This window comes from Cicer arietinum, chromosome 7, assembly GCF_000331145.2.
Source record: "Cicer arietinum cultivar CDC Frontier isolate Library 1 chromosome 7, Cicar.CDCFrontier_v2.0, whole genome shotgun sequence".
In the NCBI taxonomy this organism is placed as follows: Eukaryota; Viridiplantae; Streptophyta; class Magnoliopsida; order Fabales; family Fabaceae; genus Cicer; species Cicer arietinum.
The window spans coordinates 34,841,717-34,864,425 of NC_021166.2; the positions used below are offsets into that span (position 1 = coordinate 34,841,717).

Genomic DNA, 22,709 nt, shown 5'->3' on the forward strand with positions numbered 1-22,709 from the left:
ATAAAATTTATAAAATTTGATATATATATATATATATATATAATATAGCCATTTATTTATTAAAATCGTTGTTTCCGTGCGGACGCACGGGTTACAAACTAGTTACATTTAAAATGAGAATGGGACAATGGGTACAATAAGTAAGAGTTGGCGACTGAATAAGACACTTATGCAAGTTTATACTCTTCTCAACATAGCTATAGAATTTAGCATATAATATCATTTTGAAGAACCTACTCAAATCACAACCATAATGACCATAATGACAACAATTATTCATAAACTCCTAGAGACTCTACAAAAGAGTTGAAAATCAAAACACAGGAACCTAAACACATCATTGTATAGGACCTCAATTTCATCCATTCAATCTTCAAAATATAGTCATACAACACAAAATCCAATTCAATTGTCAAAATATTCTAAAAAAAGAATATATAGTCACAAGTTATTTACGCAGTTTCTTCCCCATCATAACATTGTTATTCTTAAGAAGGTAAACATTCTACTTAAAAATCAAATTTACTAGCAACACACTAATTGAGTACCCAACAAGTTATTATACATAGATATAATTGATAATTTACATCAATCACTTATTCACTTTCATCTTGCTCACCACATTTACTACTTACTAGTGCTTAGTAATTTCACTATAAGAAAAAAAAGTCAAGGTAATTTTTTGTTTCCATTTATTTCCTTGTTACAAATGTGTTATTTTCAAATTCGAATCTTGACTGAAACAATTTTTTACTAGGCATTACTTACCTCTCAGCCGAAGTGTAGATTATCAGAGCCCTATTCTTCTGAGAATGAGAGAGTTAAAACAAAAATAAAAAGGGTGCTATTGTTTATATTTAAAAAGCTTGTATTTATGGAGATCCTTGCTAATTTCATGAATTGAAGCAACTATGGCGGCTAATGAAACGATGAAACAGAGACAATTCAAAAATTGGAGCACACACCACTTCATTGACAAAGTTCTTATCTGCTTCTGAGCAATGTGCATTTGTATAGGGAAGAAGACAACTAAAGGACCAAACCCTATTGCTCCTAGGAAAGAAAGAACCTCATTGAAAAATGGCATTGCCATGGCAAGAATTGTTGCAATTATCACGAATATTGTCCTCCAAATTAGCCTAAAAAATTTCAAATTGATTGTTATACCACACAAACTAATTGGATATTCCTTGTTTATGAAATTTGAATCAGGCCACATGATGTTAGCACCCATTTCAACAACACGAAAGAATGGTTGACCCATCACCTGTAATAAAGTATTAAGTTATCACATATATTAAACATTAAAGTCTAAACAAAATGTTATATGGATTTAATGACTATGCATTGTCAGCGTAAACAGTTTTACACCGGCAGATAACATCAGTCATTGATTATATAGTTATTGATTGATAAAAATTATAATCATGAAATGAGATGATAAAATCAATTATTCAATTTTACACTGACAGTGTACACTCCTTTTTCTCATGTTATACAACAACATACACAAAATTTGCTCATATTTTATTATTTTGTCATGATATAATTAAAAAAATTGAAGAGGTATGATGATATGACAAAATGATACATATTGTGTTAAACCTTTCACTTGTCAATAACAGCTAAGTTTAATAACCATACACTAACATTGTAAACATATTTTACCAATATATATCAAATAAAATTTTACAGTCTTATTGTGACAAAAATAAAGATAGAGAAATTAATTCGGGTGTATATGTGAAACATGTTTAAACTACATATATTCAATTATAAAACTCAATTATTAAATTGAAATAGTAATGATCAAACCTGATATGCTCCAATCATGTGGATTACGATGAATGTGTCTCCTAAGGCAACCAACCAGAAGGGCTCATAAAATCCAGCAAAAATGTTTCCTGGTGTGTGATCGCCAAAAGCAGCATAGCCAAGACAACTACATAGTAGGAATATCATTGTCATTGTTGAGACCCCTATCACGTTGGCCTTTTTCATTTGTTTATTTTCTGGTGGGTGTGACTTTAATGTGTCCTAAACAAAAAAGTATGGCATAATCAAATTCAAGGGTAATATTTGAATATTGCAATTTATTGATATATCTCTTTATCTGATTCTAAATAATTTCTTAAAATAGTGATCATTACCATTATGTCGTAAATAACGGTAGCATATGTGCAAGCAAGTGCTATGTTTCCCATTGAACTGAAAACCCTCCATATCATAAACATAACCATACAAGAATAATCAAAGACTTCTGTAAAAAAAAAAAAATCAAAGACAACAATAGACCATACACATAAAGTCAAAAGTCACCACCCACACTACACTTATGTGATATGATAATGCACAAGTGGAGGGAATCAAGACTGCTACTCCATGGAAATTCACTTTCTCTGAGGACCAATACTTGTGCAATATGAGAATGCACATGTGAAGGGGGACCAAGATTGCTACTCCATGGAGAGACTTGTTCACTTTATTTGCGATAAATCGCATTTCATGTCAATAGCCCTTATCACAATCCAAATTACAACATTTGCCACTTGTGGAGTATACCACATTGTAGCGAAGACCTAAGATCCTTCAAGATGCAAATTAACATGATACATGATGCAAATTAACATAAGTCTGCATTGAACAGGTTGGGAGGAAAATTTGTGGTTTCCAACTTAGGATATTCTTAGATGGGGAAGCCACATGGTTACTCGAGTAGAATATAAATATATTATAATCTATAATTGTGTAGTTAAAAGGTTAAAAGTGAATTTATGACCATGTAAGTGATAAATCAACAAAACTCATCAGGATTTTCTTTGCTTCGGATGAGAGGAACACCATCTTTCCTCCAAACTATACGATCTTCACATAAAGCCTCTACCACCTCAACATATAATTGGTGCTCCTAGATTTGGAAATCAAAACAAACAATTAATATTTGGTATCCATCATGTCAAAAAGCTAATTATTAGCCTTTTTTATGCATAAATCCTGTGGCGCATGAATGCGTCTTATGACAAATATATAAATCAAATTCCATTCAGGATTGAACTTGTTCAATGGTATAAACTTCCATTACCTCTCTTAGAACCCTTGCAGCCAACTCTTCAGCAGTATCATTAGCAAGCACAGGGACAACACGCTGGGCAAGAATACGCCCTGTGTCATAGTGTTCATCCACAAAATGAACTGTGGGACCTGAAAATATAACACAGAAAATAATGCAAAGATAAGTAGCAAGAAAAAAGTGTAAAAGTGTTTCGTAGAACCAACATACTTATTTTGAGAGTTATGTACCTTGCGCCAAAAGCAATTACTGCTTCATGTACCTTCATACCATAGTGGCCCTTTCCTCCAAAAGCTGGAAGAAGTGATGGATGAATGTTTATTATAGATCTTTCAAAAGCTTGGATCAATTCCACTGGTATAAGTTTGAGGTATCCGGCTAGAAGAATTAAATCAACCTCGAATCTCCTGTTGAAAAAATATACCATAAGCTAATAGTAAAACCATATCTCCATATAGCATATCACCATTCTTTTTTATCCCTTTTACAAATTTAGTTATAGCTAAACTGATATTTTTTTTCTTTGCATTTCAACTTTTAAGTAAAGCCATCACAGATCAAATTCATTAAATATTAAAAGTTAAATGCAGAAGCAGAAAATGAAATAAAGAAGCATCTAACCTTAGTGTATCAACAAAGTCATTTGGACATAACCCACCGGATTCATCCTTTGCTTTAGGGAACATTATAACTGGTATACCATTACTTCTAGCATACTCCGCACCTCCACACTCTAGTATTAAAATTAAGGCTTAATTGCACTTTTGGTCCTCCTATTATAGGTGAAAATTGAAAGTAGTCCCCCCATTTTGTTTCTCCCCAGTTTTAGTCCCCAAACAGAATTTGAGTCCAAATCATGATGAGTTGTCATTTTTTTAATGACGTGTCAATAAAAAGCTGACGTGGCAGACGCATATGTGGAATAAACTTATTATTATATTATTTCTAATTAAAAAATATAATTTATATTTTTAAAAATCATTATTATAATTGTTAAAAATCATTATTACAAATAAAATTTATTTGTTAAAATTAAATTAAAAAAAAAACACCTAAAATCAAAAATCCTTAACAAATCAAAATCAAAAGGATTCACTCATGAACCCTAAAATCATTTTAAACCCTAAAATCATTCTGAACCCTAAAATCATGAATCTTTTGTTCAATCGTTTTCATCACTGGTTCTGCTTGTTCTAGTTTTGTTCAGTTATGGTTCTGGTTTTGTTCTGCTTCTGGTTCTGTTCTGGTTCAGTTTCGGTTCTGTTCTGGTTCTGTTCATGGTTTAGTTCTGTTTTGGTTCTGGTTCTGGTTTAGTTCTGTTTTGGTTCTGGTTCTGGTTCGTTTCTGTTTTGGTTTAGTTCTGTTTTGGTTCTGGTTTGGTTCTGGTTCTGCTAGATTTGATGGTTCTGTTTTGGTTTAGTTCTGGTTTACTTTGTTCTAATTTTGTTGTAGTTTGGTTCTGGTTCAGCCACATGCTTTATTTTGTTCTAATTTTGTTTTGCCCTGCAATTTGGTTCTGGTTCTGGTTCTGCATATGGTTTAGTTCTGTGATGAAAACGAATCAGTGATGAAAACAATTGAACAAAGGATTTATGATTTTAGGGATCATAATGATTTTAGGGTTCAGAATGATTTTAGGGTTCAGAATGATTTTAGGGTTCATGAGTGAATCCTTTTGATTTTGATTTGTTTAGGATTTTTTATTTTAGGTGTTTTTTTTTAATTTAATTTTAACAAATAAATTTTATTTGTAATAATGATTTTTAACAATTATAATAATGATTTTTAAAAATATAAATTATATTTTTTAATTAGAAATAATATAATAATAAGTTTATTCCACGTATGCGTCTGTCACGTCAGCTTTTTTATTGACACGTCATTAAAAAAATGACAACTCATCATGATTTGGATTCAAATTCTGTTTGGGGGACTAAAACTGGGGAGAAACAAAATGGGGGACTACTTTCAATTTTCACCTATAATAGGGGGACCAAAAGTGCAATTAAGCCTAAAATTAAAATAAAAAGAAACAAAGGAAAAATAAAATCTCAAGATTCAAAGTAAAAATAAATCAAGACATAGTGTCAATATTGAATGTAACATGCAATTAGCTGCATAAAAGTATAATAAAAATATTTTTACAAACATGCATGTCATCTTAGTTGTGAGACTGTGTTATCAATTAAAAAGTTAAGAAAATATGCTAATAGGAAAGTGATAGAGCAGAGATAAGATCGAATTAGATGAAAAGAATTATTGTATTAATTGATAAGAAAACAGAAAATGATTCCAGAGCTAATGCTCCTCAGTTAGAGAAAACAATTCTCTTACTACCCAACATCTCTAGGTGTAACTGAAAAATGAAAAACCATCCAACTACCTCCCCACACACTCCTATTTATTAGTGGAATATTAACTCACTATGCCAGCTAGGCAATCACACTTTTCCTGCATTCTCTTTCTTATTCTTTCTCACATATACTCGCCATTGCTTAGGCCTCACCTCATCTCTATTAATTAAGAGATATCCCTCATCACTTGTGGGACCCAACCCATTCCTATCAGAAAGGTACTGGTGCAAGAAGCCAAACAAGAATGTGATAGAGTTGGTATAAATAGGTAAGGGAAGGGTGATATATAGTGAATAGAACTGGTATTATGATTAACAATGTTCTAAGATAACTTTATGCATACTTGTGAACATGAAAACATAGAGAAATACAACTGCTCTGCTAGAAACTAACATAACCACCTTTAGGAATTAGAGAGTCTAGTCTCTCCCAACCAACCCAACATAACAACAACCGAATTCGCTCCCTTTTCCCTTTCAGCTTATATGTATTATTCTAACTTCCTACAACAGTTACATAGCAGTTACTGCACACACAACATTAAATAATAATAAAAGAAATCTCCTGCTAATATTACATAACTTCTTCCCCGACATTAATTTGATTTATATACTTCTTTCTAACATAAGTCCTAGTGATAGTAAGCCTATTACTATCAGAATGTAGCTAAGCTCAATAATCATAGAAAAATCATAAAAACTTATATTATTAAACAGAAGCACAAAAATGGAAGTAAATGGGTAGTTAGATGGACCATTGCCGCTTTTGTTTGTAACCAATACAACAACATCTCCATGAAGTGACCCCCTTTTAGATGCTTCATGAATTGATCTAAAGTTAGATCCTCCGCCAGACACAAACACAGCCAGCTTTTTCCTTCTCCCTGTGACCTGAGCTCTCACCTCATGCCCCTTGTTTGGATCTGCAGTATTACTGCTACATGATACTCTCCTCCTAGAACTAGAACATATGTCTTTTTGTGAAATGCTCATAGGGTAAACGGCTCCCTGTGACCTGAGCTCTCACCTCATGCCCCTTGTTTGGATCTGCAGTATTACTGCTACTGCTACATGATACTCTCCTCGTAGAACTAGAACATACATCTTATTGTAATTATGAAAACTGACTCAAATACATCACTTATAAAAAATAAAAAATATCAAAATTAATTAATAAAATATTAAAATGAATATTAGATAAAAGATAAATTATCAAAATTATATTTAAATTAGTATTGTTTTTTTGGTTTCATTTGAAGCATATGACTTGGAGCATTCAGGTTCAAGGGTTTTGTTTCAAAAGGGTTTAAAATTTAAATCGACAAACCACTATTTTGGTATGTGATTGTATAACGTATTATTATAATAGTTTCTAACTCATACAAAAATACATTAATCTACCACTTTACAACAAATTAATTGTTTTAGTTGCCAACCTTAAGTTAACACATTAACTCTTTAAAAATTGTTGATGTGACATTTTTGAGGGACAATTGACTTGATGATATGTTCTCATGGACCAAAATAAGGATCTTTTGAGGGACAATTGACTTGATGATATGTTCTCATGGACCAAAATAAAAGGATCTTTAAAAATTGTTGATGTGATATTTTTGAGGGACAATTGACTTTATATGTTCTCATGGATCAAAATAAAAGGAACTCAAAAAACGTTGGTTGTTTTATAACCCCATCTAATTTGAAGTGTGGACACTTTAAAATAAATTCATATTTAAATTAAATATATCAATTTTTATTAATATAAAATTATTTATAGAATATCAAAACAAATATTATTCACTCAAGTGTTGGCGAAATTCATTATTTAGTCGTGTAATATCAACATACTATTATCTATACTTCTCATCTCAACTCTAATGGTGTAGAACATGTTTATTAGTTTTCCCTTGCTTTTCGTCGTTTAAAATTTAATGGAAATGGTTATACTATTAATCACATAGTTATTTTGGATTGCAGTGGAGTGACGTATAATATAATAGTGTATTTGTCTTCAACTTTACTAGTTATTTTGGTGCATGTTATATTGCTATAGTAAAGTTACGAGTTATCCTCTAAGTTTTGAAGTTGGTTTTCTCTCAATATTTTAGGTTATTGACATCAAATACGATTTTCAGTAACTTAATTAAATTTTTTAATTTGTATGAAATGACGAAAATAAAATATAGTTTGAGAGAAAGGAGTATTAAAGCAATTTATATATTTTTTATTATAAAAAAATAGAATATTTTACTGCAGTTTTGGTCTTTCATCGTATCGTCGAACGATAATATAATTTATTTCAAATGGTATGATATGTGATTTCATGCTATATAATTATTTAAATACATGAATTATATATACGTCTATAATTAAATTATAAAAATATTTTTTTTTAAAGTTAAAAGCCATATATTTAAAGAGTTTTATTATAATTTTATAAATATTAATTATTCTATATCATTGTATTATATATTATAATATTTAAAACTTATTATATTGTATTTTTTAATTAAAATAAAATTCAAATCATTAATTTTTTAAATAGATAGATAGATTGTATGAAACATACAAATTGAGGATTCGTCCTAAATGTGTTGACCGCATCTTTTATTATCGTATAGATTTCAATCGTGGGGTTTGGATTGAGAGTTTGAGATTGGCGCTTCTCTCACAATAGTGTGAGTAGTTGAGTTCGTTACTTAGCACACAACACAACCAAACCCTAAAACACTTGCAGAAAATGGAAGAAAACGACAGAAGAATCCTCGAGAGGGAGATGTATCAAATCGAGCAGATTCGCCAGCTCGATCTCGAGGAATTGCAGGTCGAAGAGGTTGACGATTTCCAAAATTCTTCCGACGACGACGATAACAACAACCACCGTGATCCTACGTAATTTATCTTTCTCACTTCGTTATTATGATTTGATTTTATATAGCTATCACTGTTTTCGATTCTGATGAATTATACACATAAATTAGGCCACATTTTGCCTTATCTCATAGAATGTAACTTTGTCAATTGCAGATCATGGTTTGTTTAAATTCTGGTATCACATTTTGTACTGAGTGTGTGTTTGGTGCTACTGTGACTAAAATTGATTTTGAATGAGTTGATTTTAGTTAAAAGTAAGTTGAACATAAAGTGATTTATGTTTAGATATGGTTACGAAAAAGTTAGTTGAACACTTGAACAATAAATTTTAGTGTTAAAACTCAGAAGATGCAAATCCTAACTTCAAGATAGAATCAATTATGGAGGCAAAATCGATTCTACTGATAGCATCCAAATATACCAAAATCAATTCTATGGATAGCATCCAAACATACTCAAATCAATTTATACCCCATTATTGATTTTGGCTCCTCCAAAAGTGGAACCAAACATGCACTAAAATGGTGTATCACATAACAATAACAATTTGTTAAAATTCCATTACACTATAGCACAACTATAGTCCCTATTTGGCAACACTGATATAACAAAATGATACAATGCAATGCTTAATTCGTGTTTGTGTTAATATTTTTTGTTGAAATATGAAAAAATATGGAGTGTTCTAGAATATGGTGCAGTAGAAGATGATTTGTTTTATGGACCTTAAAAACTAAAATGTAACACAAAAATCGTCCCATTAGATCAATTTTAGTTTTCAATTTTTGGTGTGTGGTACTGACAGTCTTCTGTTAGTCATGGCTATGACAGCACAGGCATCCTGGGTGAATTCACTTACAATATTTGTGTAGCATCCTTACATTCATATCTGGGTGGCAGGTATTTGTTTGTTGGACTCGGTTGTAAATGCTCATTTCTATAATATATGGTGGTTTTCAATTGGGTTGTTTGATTTTATCGCTTGTGTGTCTAGATGTTGAAGACACACACCACAGGACAGCTTTCTTGGATGGTGGGGCTGTATTGAACCTTCCACTTTTCTGTCTTCAAGGTATCTCTACCATCCTTCGTGGATTTGAATATGGTGGTTTGGTTTTTACAAATCTCTTCAATGTTTTTAATGAAATTGATGGCATTATTGATCTGCATTGTTGTCGTCCTGCTTTTATAGACGTGTCAAAATTACTAGGAAACTCTTTTGTTACAGGAAGGGAAACATATAGATATTTTGCTTGTAGGGTCATGCTTACACATTTTTGTCAAATTCGTTGCCAGATGCCTGAATTTTTCCTCTAAAAAAGTTTTTAAATTTCAAAAGAGGTTTTACGGTAGTCTATTTTTAAGTTGTTTATGATATCATCTATGTTTTTATTTTCTGTTCCACCGGCCTCCTACTTTTATGTATTATTTCCCCTGGTTTGTTTAGATGTTTGGATTGGATTTGTGGTGTCCTAAGCCTTTTCATTCCGTGCCACATTCTTGGGTGCTTTTACGCATTTAATTTTGGACTGTATTCTCCTAAATTATTGTTCAACGCGTTCTTAAAAATTGTCAAATATATTGCTTCTAGCATAAAAAATGGATAATTGTCACCTTGTGGAACTTATATTCTTATCCTCATCGTGTCCTGCATATATTAGCTTATTGACAAAACATATACTAATCCTTACAATATTCAGGAGTTGTACTCTTTCCTGGGGCTACTCTTCCCCTGAGAGTTATTGAATCCAATTTTGTGGCTGCTGTTGAGAGATCTTTGAGTCGAGTTGACGTTCCTTACACCATTGGTGTGGTAGGTAAACTCCTTATGATGACTGCTTGTGATTCAGTCATGTTGTAGAACTCTTGTCTTTTTTCTCATAAAACATGAACGTAACTAGCTTGTCCATACTCCTTCCAGATTCGAGTTTACAGTGATACTGCAAATCATAGCATGAAATCCGCAAGCATTGGGACAACTGCAGAGGTATTTCTTCTCAATTGGTGTACTATACTACTATTAATTAACTGTGGTGTTAGTTTTAGGGTTACTTACCGGAGAGAAGGGTTGTGGTGCGTCGACGCCCCGGAGAGAGGCAGGAGGCAGTGCCGTTAAGTTTGATTCGTATTTTATTGTTCTCTTCTTTTGTTTTTGGTGTGTAAGGAGAAAAAGGACACACTGTTTTTCTCTAGTGCACAAAGATTGTTGGCTTAAATATATTTAAATATAGTTAGGGGTGAAATATATTTAAATATTGAGAGGGATGTAAGCTGGATGGATTTGGTTGTCTCAGTTTTAACAAAATTCATATCCAATTTGATCGATTATTTTTGAGTTTATATAAATTATAAATTTGTATTTTAACATCAAAATCATGACATCGTATGCAAACACCATAGAAAAATACAGAAAAAATGAATATAGAAATAACAATTGTATTTAAATACGGTGTCCAACATCATGTTTCATGTCAAAATAACTTTTCTGTTTATTTAAAGATCTCTACCAATTGAGATGAAGTTAGTAAACTCATATAAGAATCAAAATTTTCATTGAATCTATTTCTCTTAAATAAAAAAAGAGTCCAATAAATTCATCCAATTTTTATTAATGAGTTTGGATACAGACATGTAACTTATTATACTCATTAACAATGTAACAACATATTATTTGGCTATTAGTGTTTGTGCAAGAAAATATTCAGTGTTCAAATATACCTAAAGTGAACCCCCGGAAAAGTTCCATTTTTTATATCATCATTTCTTGGTTCACTTTTAGGCCAAAAGTTTTGGCCATTTTTTGCAGTAAAAAAGAAGCTCAAAACTATTCATACTTATTGATAATACTGCAGTATAGCGACAAAAAGTAAAAAAAAAAATAATTGAATAAAAGATGAATATGTATATATACGATGGGCGTAAAGTTGGGAATAAAAAACTTGAAGAAAAGAATCTGAGATGCAAAGGAAGATAACTAGAGAGAGAGAACCTGTTCTTGAGAGCCTCCCATCGTCGTCAGATTGGAGTGCCATAAGAGGTTGGGAGATGCTCATTGTTGAGATCTCCTTTACTCTCACTAGAGCTGGGTCGGGTTCGGACGGATTCGGGTCTAAATATCCAATCCAGCACAAACCTCTCGGGTTTGTTGATATGCGGGTCACGGGTTTAATTGGTGCGGGTCGGGTTACCCGTTTCAATATGAAGAAGGATCTCAAATGATGTTGCATGTACCTCTATGCCTTTGTGAAGGATCGTGTTGCATGTACCCTCTCCATTTATAGTTGAAGAGAAGAAAAAGGAAAACAAAAGGAGGGTATTAGTGTCGCTGAACCGGTACCAGTGGTGATGGCGGCTTCGAACAGAACCGGTGATGGCGGCGGCCACGGCTTCGAACAGAACCGGTGGTGGCGGCGGCCACAGCTTCGAACAGAACCGATGGTGGCGGCGGCGGCGGCTTCGAACAGAATCAATGGAGTTGGTGGAGGTGTGAGTGTATGAGTTGAGAGTGATGAAATGAGAATAGGGTTTCAGATTTTTAGTGAGGTGGGTTTATTCTAGATTGGGCCTATTTTTTCTGAACTGAGAAAGGCCTTTGAGTTTTTGGACAGCATAGATATTAAAGTATAATATTATTAATTTGTGGTGTCCTAAAGCCTTTTCGTTCCGTGCCACATTCTTGGGTGCTTTTACGCATTTAATTTTGGACTGTATTCTCATAAATTATTGTTCAACGCGTTCTTAAAAATTGTCAAATATATTGCTTCTAGCATAAAAAATGGATAATTGTCACCTTGTGGAACTTATATTCTTATCCTCATCGTGTCCTGCATATATTAGCTTGTTGAAAAAACATAGACTAATCCTTACAATATTCAGGAGTTGTACTCTTTCCTGGGGTTACTCTTCCCCTGAGAGTTATTGAATCCAATTTTGTGGCTGCTGTTGAGAGATCTTTGAGTCGAGTTGATGTTCCTTACACCATTGGTGTGGTAGGTAAACTCCTTATGATGACTGCTCGTGATTCAGTCATGCTGTAGATCTCTTGTCTTTTTTCTCATAAAACCTGAACGTAACTAGCTTGCCCATACTCCTTCCAGATTCGAGTTTACAGTGATACTGCAAATCATAGCATGAAATCCGCAAGCATTGGGACAACTGCAGAGGTATTTCTTCTCAATTGGTGTACTATACTACTATTAATTAACAAATTCAAACAGAATTATTTGCATTTGCATTTATACATGCTTATGGCAACTGCCATGTTCCAACATATAACCTGTAAAATATGAAATCTATTTCTTTCTTTTAGATTATGGGATACTGAATAACAGCCTGCCTGTAGCCAGGAGTGAGTCCTTAAGGGACATACCAAAATATTAGGTGTTTGTTAGTATAGAATATAAGAAGTTAGTTAGTGACAGTTATAGTTAGTTGATGAGCTAGAGAGAATTAGCATTCAATAGAGATTCATATCAATATGGTTGTCGTTGGAGGGGTTCTGGGGACTGACCAAGGAGGGGAAAAATGGGTATTTCGTGATATGGGTTTGATTGTAGTCCTAGTCCCGAATATCTAATAGAAATGAGGAAGTGTGGAGGACAGCCCCTGTTTTCGAGTGCACAAAACAAAGCTCCACAGTTGAATGAAAAAAGCCTATTAAGTAGAGAATGCTCTAGAGATGGGAACACAGAATGGGCACACAAGTAAGAGCTAGAAGACTAAATCAAAGTTGGGGAACCGGCGCCTTGTTGCAGAAAATTAGGAGTGCATTAGATATGTTTTATCATCATGCATCCGACAATGGGATGCTGGGGAGGCCGAAGGGGACTGTTTTACAACTACTATTGAATGAACCAATATATGCGATAAGAGTGCCCAAAGTCATTCTTTAACTATTCCCATCACAATATAAACCAAGAATAATTCTGCAGATAATGCCATTAATGACCATGGTAGCTCATTAGCAACTTGTTGTGGAAATTACAGGAGCCAAGTCTATACAAATGATGGAGCATGAAGATATTTTGAGATGAATTAAATTGGAGGGTATTATTTTTTCTACAGTAGCTACAGTAATGTCAAATACGGTTTCTGTTCTCAACCTTGAGGACAAGGTTGAATTTAAGCCAAATCCTAATAACTTGAAATACCTAATTACTAGATTGGACTGTTCTAGACTTAATGAACTTATCATATTTGCTAAACCATAACACTTTTGTAGTTCTATAGTCAAATACATAGAACGTTGAATCTTATGCAAATAAATATCTATTACATCTTGTAATAATTATTTTTCTGCATGACATATTTTTCCTAAAATTTATGCCTGTGAAGTTCTATCACTTGCCACATGCTTTTCTGCAAAACCTCTCTGATACAGCTGAACTTATCCTCTAGATTCTCTACAGATTCGACAATATGGGCGCCTAGAGGATGGTTCCCTGAATGTGGTTACTCGTGGACAGCAGCGATTTCGCTTAAGACGGTGTTGGATCGACGTGGAAGGAGTGGTTAGAATATTTTCATGTTTACTGCTTTTTTTATAAAAATTAATCTTCGCAAACATTTGTATAAAGAACAATGAACTGTTACACTTTGTTGAATTTAATTAATCATTCATTGAATATAATTAATTATATATTTAAATTGTGTTAATTATTTAATTTATTTAATTATTTAATTGTGATTGAAATTTTATAGTTTTTAAGACATTAAAGTATTAAATATATTTTTTCATAAAATAAAAAATAAATTATTATTGATGTATAACCCGCTAACCCAACTCAACCCAATCGTTCATGATCGAATTCATTCTGTTCGAATTAAATTAAAAAAAATACGAATTTATAATTTAACTAAACTAAAAAATAATCGATCGGATTGGATATGAATTTTGGTAAACCTGAGACAACCAAATCCATTCAGCTTACATCCCTCTCAATATATAAATATATTTAAATATATTTAAGCCAACAATCTTTGTGCACTAGAGAAAAACGGTGTGTCCTTTTTCTCCTTACACACCAAAAACAAAAGAAGAGAACAATAAAATAAGAATCAAACTCAACGGCGCTGCCTCCTGCCTCTCTCCGGGGCGTCGGCGCACCACAACCCTTCTCTCCGGTAAGTAACCCTAAAACTAACACCACAGTTAACTTTGTCGAGTACCAGTATATTAATCTGTAGATATTAAGACACATTTTCGTGCTTATATGTATTATTCTAACTTCCTACAACAGTTACATAGAAGTTACTGCACACACAACATTAAATAATAATAAAAGAAATCTCCTGCTAATATTACATAACTTCTGCCCCGACATTAATTTGATTTATATACTTCTTTCTAACATAAGTCCTAGTGATAGTAAGCCTATTACTATCAGAATGTAGCTAAGCTCAATAATCATAGAAAAATCATAAAAACTTATATTATTAAACAGAAGCACAAAAATGGAAGTAAAGCGGTAGTTAGATGGATCATTACCGATTTTGTTTGTAACCAATATAACAACGTCTCCATGAAGTGACCCCCTTTTAGATGCTTCATGAATTGATCTAAAGTTAGTTCCTCCGCCATACACAAACATGGCCAGCTTTTTCCTTCTCCCTGTGACCTGAGCTCTCACTTCATTCCCCTTGTTTGGATCTGCAGTATTACTGCTACATGATACTCTCCTCCTAGAACTAGAACATATGTCTTTTTGTGAAATGCTCATAGGGTAAACGGCTCCACTCAGAACCTCAAAATTTTGGGACTGAATAGAAGGGTATGAAGAAGAAAGTAAAGGGAATTTCAAAGAGAAAAGTTGTTTTGAGATTGGAAATGATGGCGCTGAAGATAATTTTGGAGAAAACCCAGGTAGAATATGTTGAATTTCCATGGAAATTTTGGTTTATTAAAAAATTCACAAATCTTGATTTCGTTAATATTATTGAAAATGTTGATGTTGTAGGAATAGTTTTTTAAGTGCAAGGGATGGTGGCAGCAACTTAACTGGCAAAGGTAAAGTGGCAGCGGTTCAAGGGATCAGAAGGAACAAAACAACTACCCTACAACTATCCTCTTCGAGAGAGAAAAATAAGGTGTGCTTGAGTCAAGAAGGTTGTCTCAACTTTCAAAGAATGCATAACAAAGTAACTCCCATCAATTTGTAGTTGTTAAGAAAGAAAAATTATAAATTCATCATTTAAAACACACAAGAGATGTACAACTAGACCAATAACAAGAATCCTTCTTTAAGGCTTCAAAATCTCATGTGCACATGCCAAATGCATGTATGTACGAATATAGGCCATGTTTGCATAAGAGCAAATAAAAATAAATGTAAAAACACATCAAATCTTAGTGCCTTCAAAACCTAAAATCATAGTGCAAGCTTCCTAATAATCAAATATCACCGATCTCAGAACCTTACATAAAAAAATAAGACTAAGTACCACATCACATAACCTTGCATACATATTTAAAACTAATCCAAGTCTATCAAAAGGGGAAGCAAGATTCATATTTAGCCATAAACATTGCATGCAACTCTTGGTTTGGACCGCCAAAAGTGGTGACTTGATAGTTGTATCGATATACATGTTTGATGCACCTGCAATTTCAGGTTGGTACTAATGATTCATAAATTTTTTACGGGTGTTATCATGGTGGTTAACTAATAACTACTACATGAAATATGGGGCAAAGTTGAAGAAAATAAAAGAAAAATCTTAATATAACCATAACCAAAAATTAAGATACATCAATACACTTACTTGCACATCTTTCATAGAAATTGAGATTAATGCAATTTCAAAGTGCATATGAGAGGCGAATTTCAATATAGCTACAATTTCATGTTGTAGACATTTTTTGTGTTGGAAGAAATAGGTTAAGCAGAAACAATAACATGAGAAAGCACAAAAAATCAGTAACGCAAATGTGTCTTAATATCTACAGATTAATATACTGGTACTCGGCAAAGTTAACTGTGGTTTTAGTTTTAGGGTTACTTACCGGAGAGAAGGGTTGTGGTGTGCCGACGCCCTGGAGAGGGGCAGGAGGCAGCGCCGTTGAGTTTGATTCTTATTTTATTGTTCTCTTCTTTTGTTTTTGGTGTGTAAGGAGAAAAAGGACACACTGTTTTTCTCTAGTGCACAAAGATTGTTGACTTAATATATTTAAATATATTTATATATTGAGAGGGATATAAGCTGAATGGATTTAGTTGTCTCAGGTTTACCAAAATTCATATCCAATCCGATCGATTATTTTTTAGTTTAGATAAATTATAAATTCGTATTTTTTTTCATTTAATTCGAACGGAATGAATTCGATCATGAGTTGGGTTGTGTTGGGTTAGCGGGTTATACATAAATAATAATTTATTTTTTATTTTATGAAAAAATATATTTAATACTTTAATGTCTTAAAAACTATAAAATTTCAATCATATTATTGAATTCTTTAAAAAAAAAACCAACAACCTCTCACAAGAAAAAAATAATCCAATAATCTTCAAATACATAAAAAAATTCAAAAACAGTAAATCAATAAATATGAAAATTTATCAATTCTAAGCAATGTCAACTTCAAGTTCAAGCACTTAACAAGTTTACAATTACATATAACTCACCAACCATTTTTTGTTTACTAAGCTACCATAATTTTTTAATAGTAGTACTTCATTTGTTGATTTTTAGAGTACTTATCATTTTCAAATACAATACTAAAAAAATATTTAATAGATTTAAATATACAAAATTTAAACTAAATTCATCGTAAGTATTAGCATTTGCATAAACATCTCATAAATAATATTTAACTCAAAAAATTTGTATTTAACAAATGTAAAAAATTTAAACTAAATTCATCATAAGCATAAACTTTTCAGTTCATACCTTAATTATGCAAAACTATAACAAAATATAACATTTAAATAAATATCAATTACGAGTATATGCGGAACAAAAGAAGAACGTGGTCGCAGCGCAATTGGTAGAACAAAAGAAGAAGATGGACAGCGGCGACTTTAGGAAGTTTGAACAGAAAAAAAAAAGTTGGAAGCATATACAAAACACAAGAAGAAGGTGGAAGCAGACATAAAACACAAGAAGAAGGTCAGGGGCGGAGCTTCATAGGGACAGGGGGGCCACGGCCACCCAAAAGAAAAAAGTTTAAAGGTAAAATGACTAAACTGCCCTACTTAAAACTAAATAATTACAAAAATACCTAAACCTAATTATGTTTTCTCTTTCTTCCCCTCTCTCTTGCATCCAGCCTCCCTCTCTACATCTTCCATAATCAGATTTACGACGGCCGCCTCTGCCAAACAAACGAATCGCTCTTCCTCTGCCAGACAAACGAAACGCGCGACCGCCTCCGACAAACGAATCACTCCTCTGCTCGATGCGGGTTTGCGGCTGCCTCTGCCTCCGTGGCCGTTCGTCGCTCTCGCCTCTCTGTTCGCCGCAACTCTCCAGATCGCCTTGCTGCTTTGTTCAAAAGGTTCGAATTTCTATTTTGTTATTGCTGATTTTTGTTAGGTAGTGTTGATTTTTGTTAGATTTGATTTATGAAAGCATGAAATTTAAAGCTTATATTGTTAGTGTTGAGTTTGAAGCTTTGATTTGGAGTTTGGAATTTTAATTTGGAATTTTAATTTGGAGTTTCAATTAGACGTTAGTGGTGATTTTTATTTAGAATTTTTGTGTTGTACATAAGGTGTTTGATTTTATATCAATATAAAGTGTTTGAGTTTTTTGTCGCACATAAGGTGTTTGATTTTATGTCTATATAAAGTGTTTGAGTTTTTTTGTTGCTTATAAGATGTTTGAGTTTTGTTGCATTTTTGTTTGAGTTTTTGTGTTGCACATAAGGTGTTTGATTTTATATCAATATAAAGTTTTTGAGTTTTTTGTCGCACATAAGGTGTTTGATTTTATGTCTATATAAAGTGTTTGAGTTTTTTTGTTGCATATAAGATGTTTAAGTTTTGTTGCATTTTTGTTTGAGTTTTTGTGTTGCACATAAGGTGTTTGATTTTATATCAATATAAAGTGTTTGAGTTTTTTGTCGCACATAAGGTGTTTTATTTTATGTCTATATAAAGTATTTTAGTTTTTTTGTTGCATATAAGATGTTTGAGTTTTGTTGCATTTTTGTTTGAGTTTTTTTGTCCATATAAAGTGTTTTAGTTTTTTTGTTGCATATAAGATGTTTGAGTTTTGTTGCATTTTTGTTTGAGTTTTTTTGTCCATATAAAGTGTTTTAGTTTTTTTGTTGCATATAAGATGTTTTAGTTTTTTTTATGTCGGTCATCCCAACCTTTTCGGTCAAGCTCCGCCACTGAAGAAGGTGGACGCCAGGTATGAAACAAAAGAAAAAGGTAGATGACAACTATTGAAAGTTGAAAGAAGAAGAGAAATGAAATCTTATTGGGATGTCATACAAATTGCTGACCCCATTACCTGACTCAAATATAAACAAGTTTCAACGGGTTGGGTCGGGTTGGACCCGAAAGTCACTGGGTACAAGTAAAAATCAGGTTGTATTTTGTGATCGGATTGGCGGATCGACCCGCGTCCATGTGCACCCCTACATATAGTTATGCTCTTCAATCTTTTATATCAAATATTTTTTTTATTTTTTTTTTGTCATTTATCTTTTTAAAACAATGAATATTAATTATTTTTATCATAATTCTTTTAAATAATTATATGATTACAATTATAAATTATTAGTGTCTAATTTTATATCAATTATAAAGTTAAGTATTTAAATTTAGCAAGAACGAGATGAAAATACAAATAAGTCTAATATATGTCCTTCATTTTAAATATTTTATATTTATTTCAAAGCACATAATGAGAGTTTTTCAAATGCAACCATATTATTAGGATAAATTGATGTTTTTTTTAAAATAATATTATAGTAGATACATATTTATAATTATTATAGAAAATTTAAGTGACCAACTGTTGTTATAATTTTTAATTTTTATTGTAATTATGAAAATTGACTCAAATACATCACTTATAAAAAATAAAAAATATCAAAATTAATTAATAAAATATTAAAATGAATATTAGATAAAAGATAAATTATTAAAATTATATTTAAATTAGTATTGTTTTTTTGGTTTCATTTGAAGCATATGACTTGGAGCATTCAGGTTCAATGGTTTTGTTTCAAAAGGGTTTAAAATTTAAATCGACAAACCACTATTTTGGTATGTAATTGTATAACGTATTATTATAATAGTTTCTAACTCATACAAAAATACATTAATCTACCACTTTACAACAAATTAGTTGTTTTAGTTGCCAACCTTAAGTTAACACATTAACTCTTTAAAAATTGTTGATGTGACATTCGTCGTTTAAAATTTAATGGAAATGGTTATACTATTAATCACATAGTTATTTTGGATTGCAGTGGAGTGACGTATAATATAATAGTGTATTTGTCTTCAACTTTACTAGTTATTTTGGTGCATGTTATATTGCTATAGTAAAGTTACGAGTTATCCTCTAAGTTTTGAAGTTGGTTTTCTCTCAATATTTTAGGTTATTGACATCAAATACGATTTTCAGTAACTTAATTAAATTTTTTAATTTGTATGAAATGACGAAAATAAAATATAGTTTGAGAGAAAGGAGTATTAAAGCAATTTATATATTTTTTATTATAAAAAAATAGAATATTTCACTGCAGTTTTGGTCTTTCATCGTATCGTCGAACGATAATATAATTTATTTCAAATGGTATGATATGTGATTTCATGCTATATAATTATTTAAATACATGAATTATATATATGTCGTTAATTAAATTATAAAAATAATTTTTTTTAAAGTTAAAAGCCATATATTTAAAGAGTTTTATTATAATTTTATAAATATTAATTATTCTATATCATTGTATTATATATTATAATATTTAAAACTTATTATATTGTATTTTTAATTAAAAAAAAAATTCAAATCATTAAAACTTATACCAATTCTATCACATTCTTGTTTGGCTTCTTGCTAATAGGAAAAGCCAAACAAGAATGCCATAGAATTGGTATAAATAGGTAAGGGAAGGGTGATATATAGTGAATAGAACTGGTATTATGATTAACAATGTTCTAAGATAACTTTATGCATAGTTGTGAACATGAAAACATAGAGAAATACAACTGCTCTGCTAGAAACTAACATAACCACCTTTAGGAATTAGAGAGCCTAGCCTCTCCCAACCAACCCAACATAACAACAACCGAATTCCCTCCCTTTTCCCAACCCAACATAACAACCGAATTCCCTCCCTTTTCCCTTTCAGCTTATATGTATTATTCTAACTTCCTACAACAGTTACATAGCAGTTAATAAGTTCATGACCTCTTAATAATTTTTCATTTAGATTGATTTTTAAATTTTAAAATCATAAAGGTTAATCAGCACTCAGAAAATGAAAACAAGATTAGTGCAGCTAAAAATAGTTATATGTTAATTATGTCCATGTAAATTTTTACACCGAAAAATGGCTGATAAAGAGTTAGAAGCAGCAAGGAAAAACTACCTGCAGCCCGTTGTGCAAGCCAATAGGAGTCAAACATACAATACACCCAACCAGGCATGAATGCTCTTGAAATTCTATGTGAGGGGTAGGGGTCTATATTTTTAGAACACCAATTAAGTCTTCTTGTGGAGGACTGTTTTCCAGAAGAGGAACAGTTCCCAATTCTAGAATCTAGATTTTCCGCATCGTTTCCATGATCAGGTAGCAATGATATTGAAGTGTCTGGGTCATTTAGACTGGATCTAAGTTCCTGATCTGTCTCGTATGTGAATCTATCATCACTGCTGCTTGCCGATTCATCAATTAAGTCGTGTTCATAACTGGAACCAATGAGTGATTGATGGATTCTCCTCTCTGCTGATGAAAGTTCCCTCTCAAAGTTCTCTTCTGAATCACTCTCCTCATTTTTGGAACCACGTACTTCAACAGAATACTTCAACGGCAACATGCTTGAGGTGGCACGGTTACGAGGCAGATTACTTAGAGGTGTTAATTTTCCAAAAGCATCTCTTGGAGTTCGCGATGGTATGTCCTCCTCAATAATTTGGATCTCTCCATAAGACTAAGAAGAACCAAAGAAAAAACGTAAAAAAACTGAGACATAGTAATCAATACTTACATACGTACAAATGTTTGCGAAGATTATTTTTTATAAAAAAAGCAGTAAACATGAAAATATTCTAACCACTCCTTCCACGTCGATCCAACACCGTCTTAAGCGAAATCGCTGCTGTCCACGAGTAACCAAATTCAGGGAACCATCCTCCAGGCGCCCATATTGTCGAATCTGTAGAGAATCTAGAGATAAGTTCAGCTGTATCAGAGAGGTTTTGCAGAAAAGCATGTGGCAAGTGATAGAACTTCACAGGCATAAATTTTAGGAAAAATATGTCATGCAGAAAAATAATTATTACAAGATGTAATAGATATTTATTTGCATAAGATTCAACGTTCTATGTATTTGACTATAGAACTACAAAAGTGTTATGGTTTAGCAAATATGATAAGTTAATTAAGTCTAGAACAGTCCAATCTAGCAATTAGGTATTTCAAGTTATCAGGATTTGGCTTAAATTCATCCTCAAGGTTGAGAACAGAAACCGTATTTGACATTACTGTAGCTACTGTAGAAAAAATAATACCCTCCAATTTAATTCATCTCAAAATATCTTCATGCTCCATCATTTGTATAGACTTGGCTCCTGTAATTTCCACAACAAGTTGCTAATGAGCTACCATGGTCATTAATGGCATTATCTGCAGAATTATTCTTGGTTTATATTGTGATGGGAATAGTTAAAGAATGACTTTGGGCACTCTTATCGCATATATTGGTTCATTCAATAGTAGTTGTAAAACAGTCCCCTTCGGCCTCCCCAGCATCCCATTGTCGGATGCATGATGATAAAACATATCTAATGCACTCCTAATTTTCTGCAACAAGGCGCCGGTTCCCCAACTTTGATTTAGTCTTCTAGCTCTTACTTGTGTGCCCATTCTGTGTTCCCATCTCTAGAGCATTCTCTACTTAACAGGCTTTTTTCATTCAACTGTGGAGCTTTGTTTTGTGCACTCGAAAACAGGGGTTGTCCTCCACACTTCCTCATTTCTATTAGATATTCGGGCCTAGGACTACAATCAAACCCATATCACGAAATACCCATTTTTCCCCTCCTTGGTCAGTCCCCAGAACCCCTCCAATGACAACCATATTGATATGAATCTCTATTGAATGCTAATTCTCTCTAGCTCATCGACTAACTATAACTGTCACTAACTAACTTCTTATATTCTATACTAACAAACACCTAATATTTTGGTATGTCCCTTAAGGACTCACTCCTGGCTACAGGCAGGCT

General features: G+C 32.4%; 4 protein-coding genes and 1 pseudogene across 13 annotated transcripts; 1 reads left to right on the forward strand and 4 right to left on the reverse strand.

Annotated features, from left to right (window-relative positions):
* Positions 1 to 509: 509 nt before the first annotated feature.
* Positions 510 to 4,052, reverse strand: LOC101508119 (amino acid permease 3-like). Its single transcript, XM_073363372.1, has 6 exons — positions 3,692 to 4,052; positions 3,301 to 3,477; positions 3,083 to 3,201; positions 2,151 to 2,908; positions 1,816 to 2,037; positions 510 to 1,267 (listed from the first exon to the last, which is right to left on the reverse strand). Exons 4-6 carry the CDS (start codon positions 2,238 to 2,240, stop codon positions 845 to 847), a joined length of 735 nt encoding a protein of 244 aa, XP_073219473.1. The 5' UTR covers positions 2,241 to 2,908; positions 3,083 to 3,201; positions 3,301 to 3,477; positions 3,692 to 4,052; the 3' UTR covers positions 510 to 844.
* Positions 2,795 to 3,756, reverse strand: LOC101509497 (phosphoribosylglycinamide formyltransferase, chloroplastic-like). The gene is made up of 4 exons (XM_073363559.1): positions 3,692 to 3,756; positions 3,281 to 3,477; positions 3,083 to 3,201; positions 2,795 to 2,908 (listed from the first exon to the last, which is right to left on the reverse strand). The coding sequence occupies exons 1-4, from the start codon at positions 3,754 to 3,756 to the stop codon at positions 2,795 to 2,797; spliced, it is 495 nt and encodes a 164-aa protein (XP_073219660.1).
* Positions 4,053 to 7,999: 3,947 nt separating the features above from the next.
* LOC101508437 (uncharacterized) lies at positions 8,000 to 13,937 on the forward strand. Of its 10 annotated transcripts, none has more exons than XM_027330582.2 (8): positions 8,002 to 8,315; positions 9,114 to 9,193; positions 9,292 to 9,369; positions 9,998 to 10,110; positions 10,219 to 10,284; positions 12,395 to 12,460; positions 13,284 to 13,343; positions 13,706 to 13,937. In XM_027330582.2, exons 1-7 carry the CDS (start codon positions 8,164 to 8,166, stop codon positions 13,302 to 13,304), a joined length of 576 nt encoding a protein of 191 aa, XP_027186383.1. In that variant the 5' UTR covers positions 8,002 to 8,163; the 3' UTR covers positions 13,305 to 13,343; positions 13,706 to 13,937. The 10 variants fall into 10 exon arrangements, 6 of the variants coding, with proteins under 6 accessions (XP_004514631.2, XP_012575440.1, XP_027186383.1 ...); XM_073363373.1 differs by having other exon boundaries at positions 13,695 to 13,926; XR_012161271.1 differs by lacking the exon at positions 13,284 to 13,343 and adding an exon at positions 12,174 to 12,286 and having other exon boundaries at positions 8,004 to 8,315; positions 13,706 to 13,780.
* Positions 13,938 to 14,360: 423 nt separating this feature from the next.
* On the reverse strand, positions 14,361 to 15,181 carry LOC113784413 (phosphoribosylglycinamide formyltransferase, chloroplastic pseudogene; annotated as a pseudogene).
* Positions 15,182 to 20,732: 5,551 nt separating this feature from the next.
* LOC140918623 (uncharacterized) lies at positions 20,733 to 22,703 on the reverse strand. The gene is made up of 2 exons (XM_073370889.1): positions 21,536 to 22,703; positions 20,733 to 21,412 (listed from the first exon to the last, which is right to left on the reverse strand). Exons 1-2 carry the CDS (start codon positions 21,692 to 21,694, stop codon positions 20,771 to 20,773), a joined length of 801 nt encoding a protein of 266 aa, XP_073226990.1. The 5' UTR covers positions 21,695 to 22,703; the 3' UTR covers positions 20,733 to 20,770.
* Between the last annotated feature and the right edge of the window lie 6 nt (positions 22,704 to 22,709).

What these genes read in the sequence shown, in the direction of transcription:
- LOC101509497 (XM_073363559.1), bottom strand. Translation starts at nt 3,756, where the DNA reads ATGTTCCCTAAAGCAAAGGATGAATCCGGTGGGTTATGTCCAAATGAC. An exon ending in GACTTTGTTGATACACTAAG is followed by an intron (nt 3,478 to 3,691) that starts GTTAGATGCTTC and finishes TTTTTTCAACAG; the next exon opens with GAGATTCGAGGTTGATTTAA. An exon ending in CTGCAAGGGTTCTAAGAGAG is followed by an intron (nt 2,909 to 3,082) that starts GTAATGGAAGTT and finishes TTCCAAATCTAG; the next exon opens with GAGCACCAATTATATGTTGA.
- LOC101508119 (XM_073363372.1), bottom strand. Translation starts at nt 2,240, where the DNA reads ATGGTTATGTTTATGATATGGAGGGTTTTCAGTTCAATGGGAAACATA. An exon ending in CCGTTATTTACGACATAATG is followed by an intron (nt 2,038 to 2,150) that starts GTAATGATCACT and finishes TTTTTTGTTTAG; the next exon opens with GACACATTAAAGTCACACCC. An exon ending in ACATGATTGGAGCATATCAG is followed by an intron (nt 1,268 to 1,815) that starts GTTTGATCATTA and finishes ACTTTATTACAG; the next exon opens with GTGATGGGTCAACCATTCTT.
- LOC140918623 (XM_073370889.1), bottom strand. Translation starts at nt 21,694, where the DNA reads ATGCTTTTCTGCAAAACCTCTCTGATACAGCTGAACTTATCTCTAGAT. An exon ending in GGATCGACGTGGAAGGAGTG is followed by an intron (nt 21,413 to 21,535) that starts GTTAGAATATTT and finishes GGTTCTTCTTAG; the next exon opens with TCTTATGGAGAGATCCAAAT.
- LOC101508437 (XM_012719986.3), top strand. Translation starts at nt 8,164, where the DNA reads ATGGAAGAAAACGACAGAAGAATCCTCGAGAGGGAGATGTATCAAATC. An exon ending in CTTACATTCATATCTGGGTG is followed by an intron (nt 9,194 to 9,291) that starts GCAGGTATTTGT and finishes TTGTGTGTCTAG; the next exon opens with ATGTTGAAGACACACACCAC. An exon ending in GCATTGGGACAACTGCAGAG is followed by an intron (nt 10,285 to 12,394) that starts GTATTTCTTCTC and finishes TACTCCTTCCAG; the next exon opens with ATTCGAGTTTACAGTGATAC.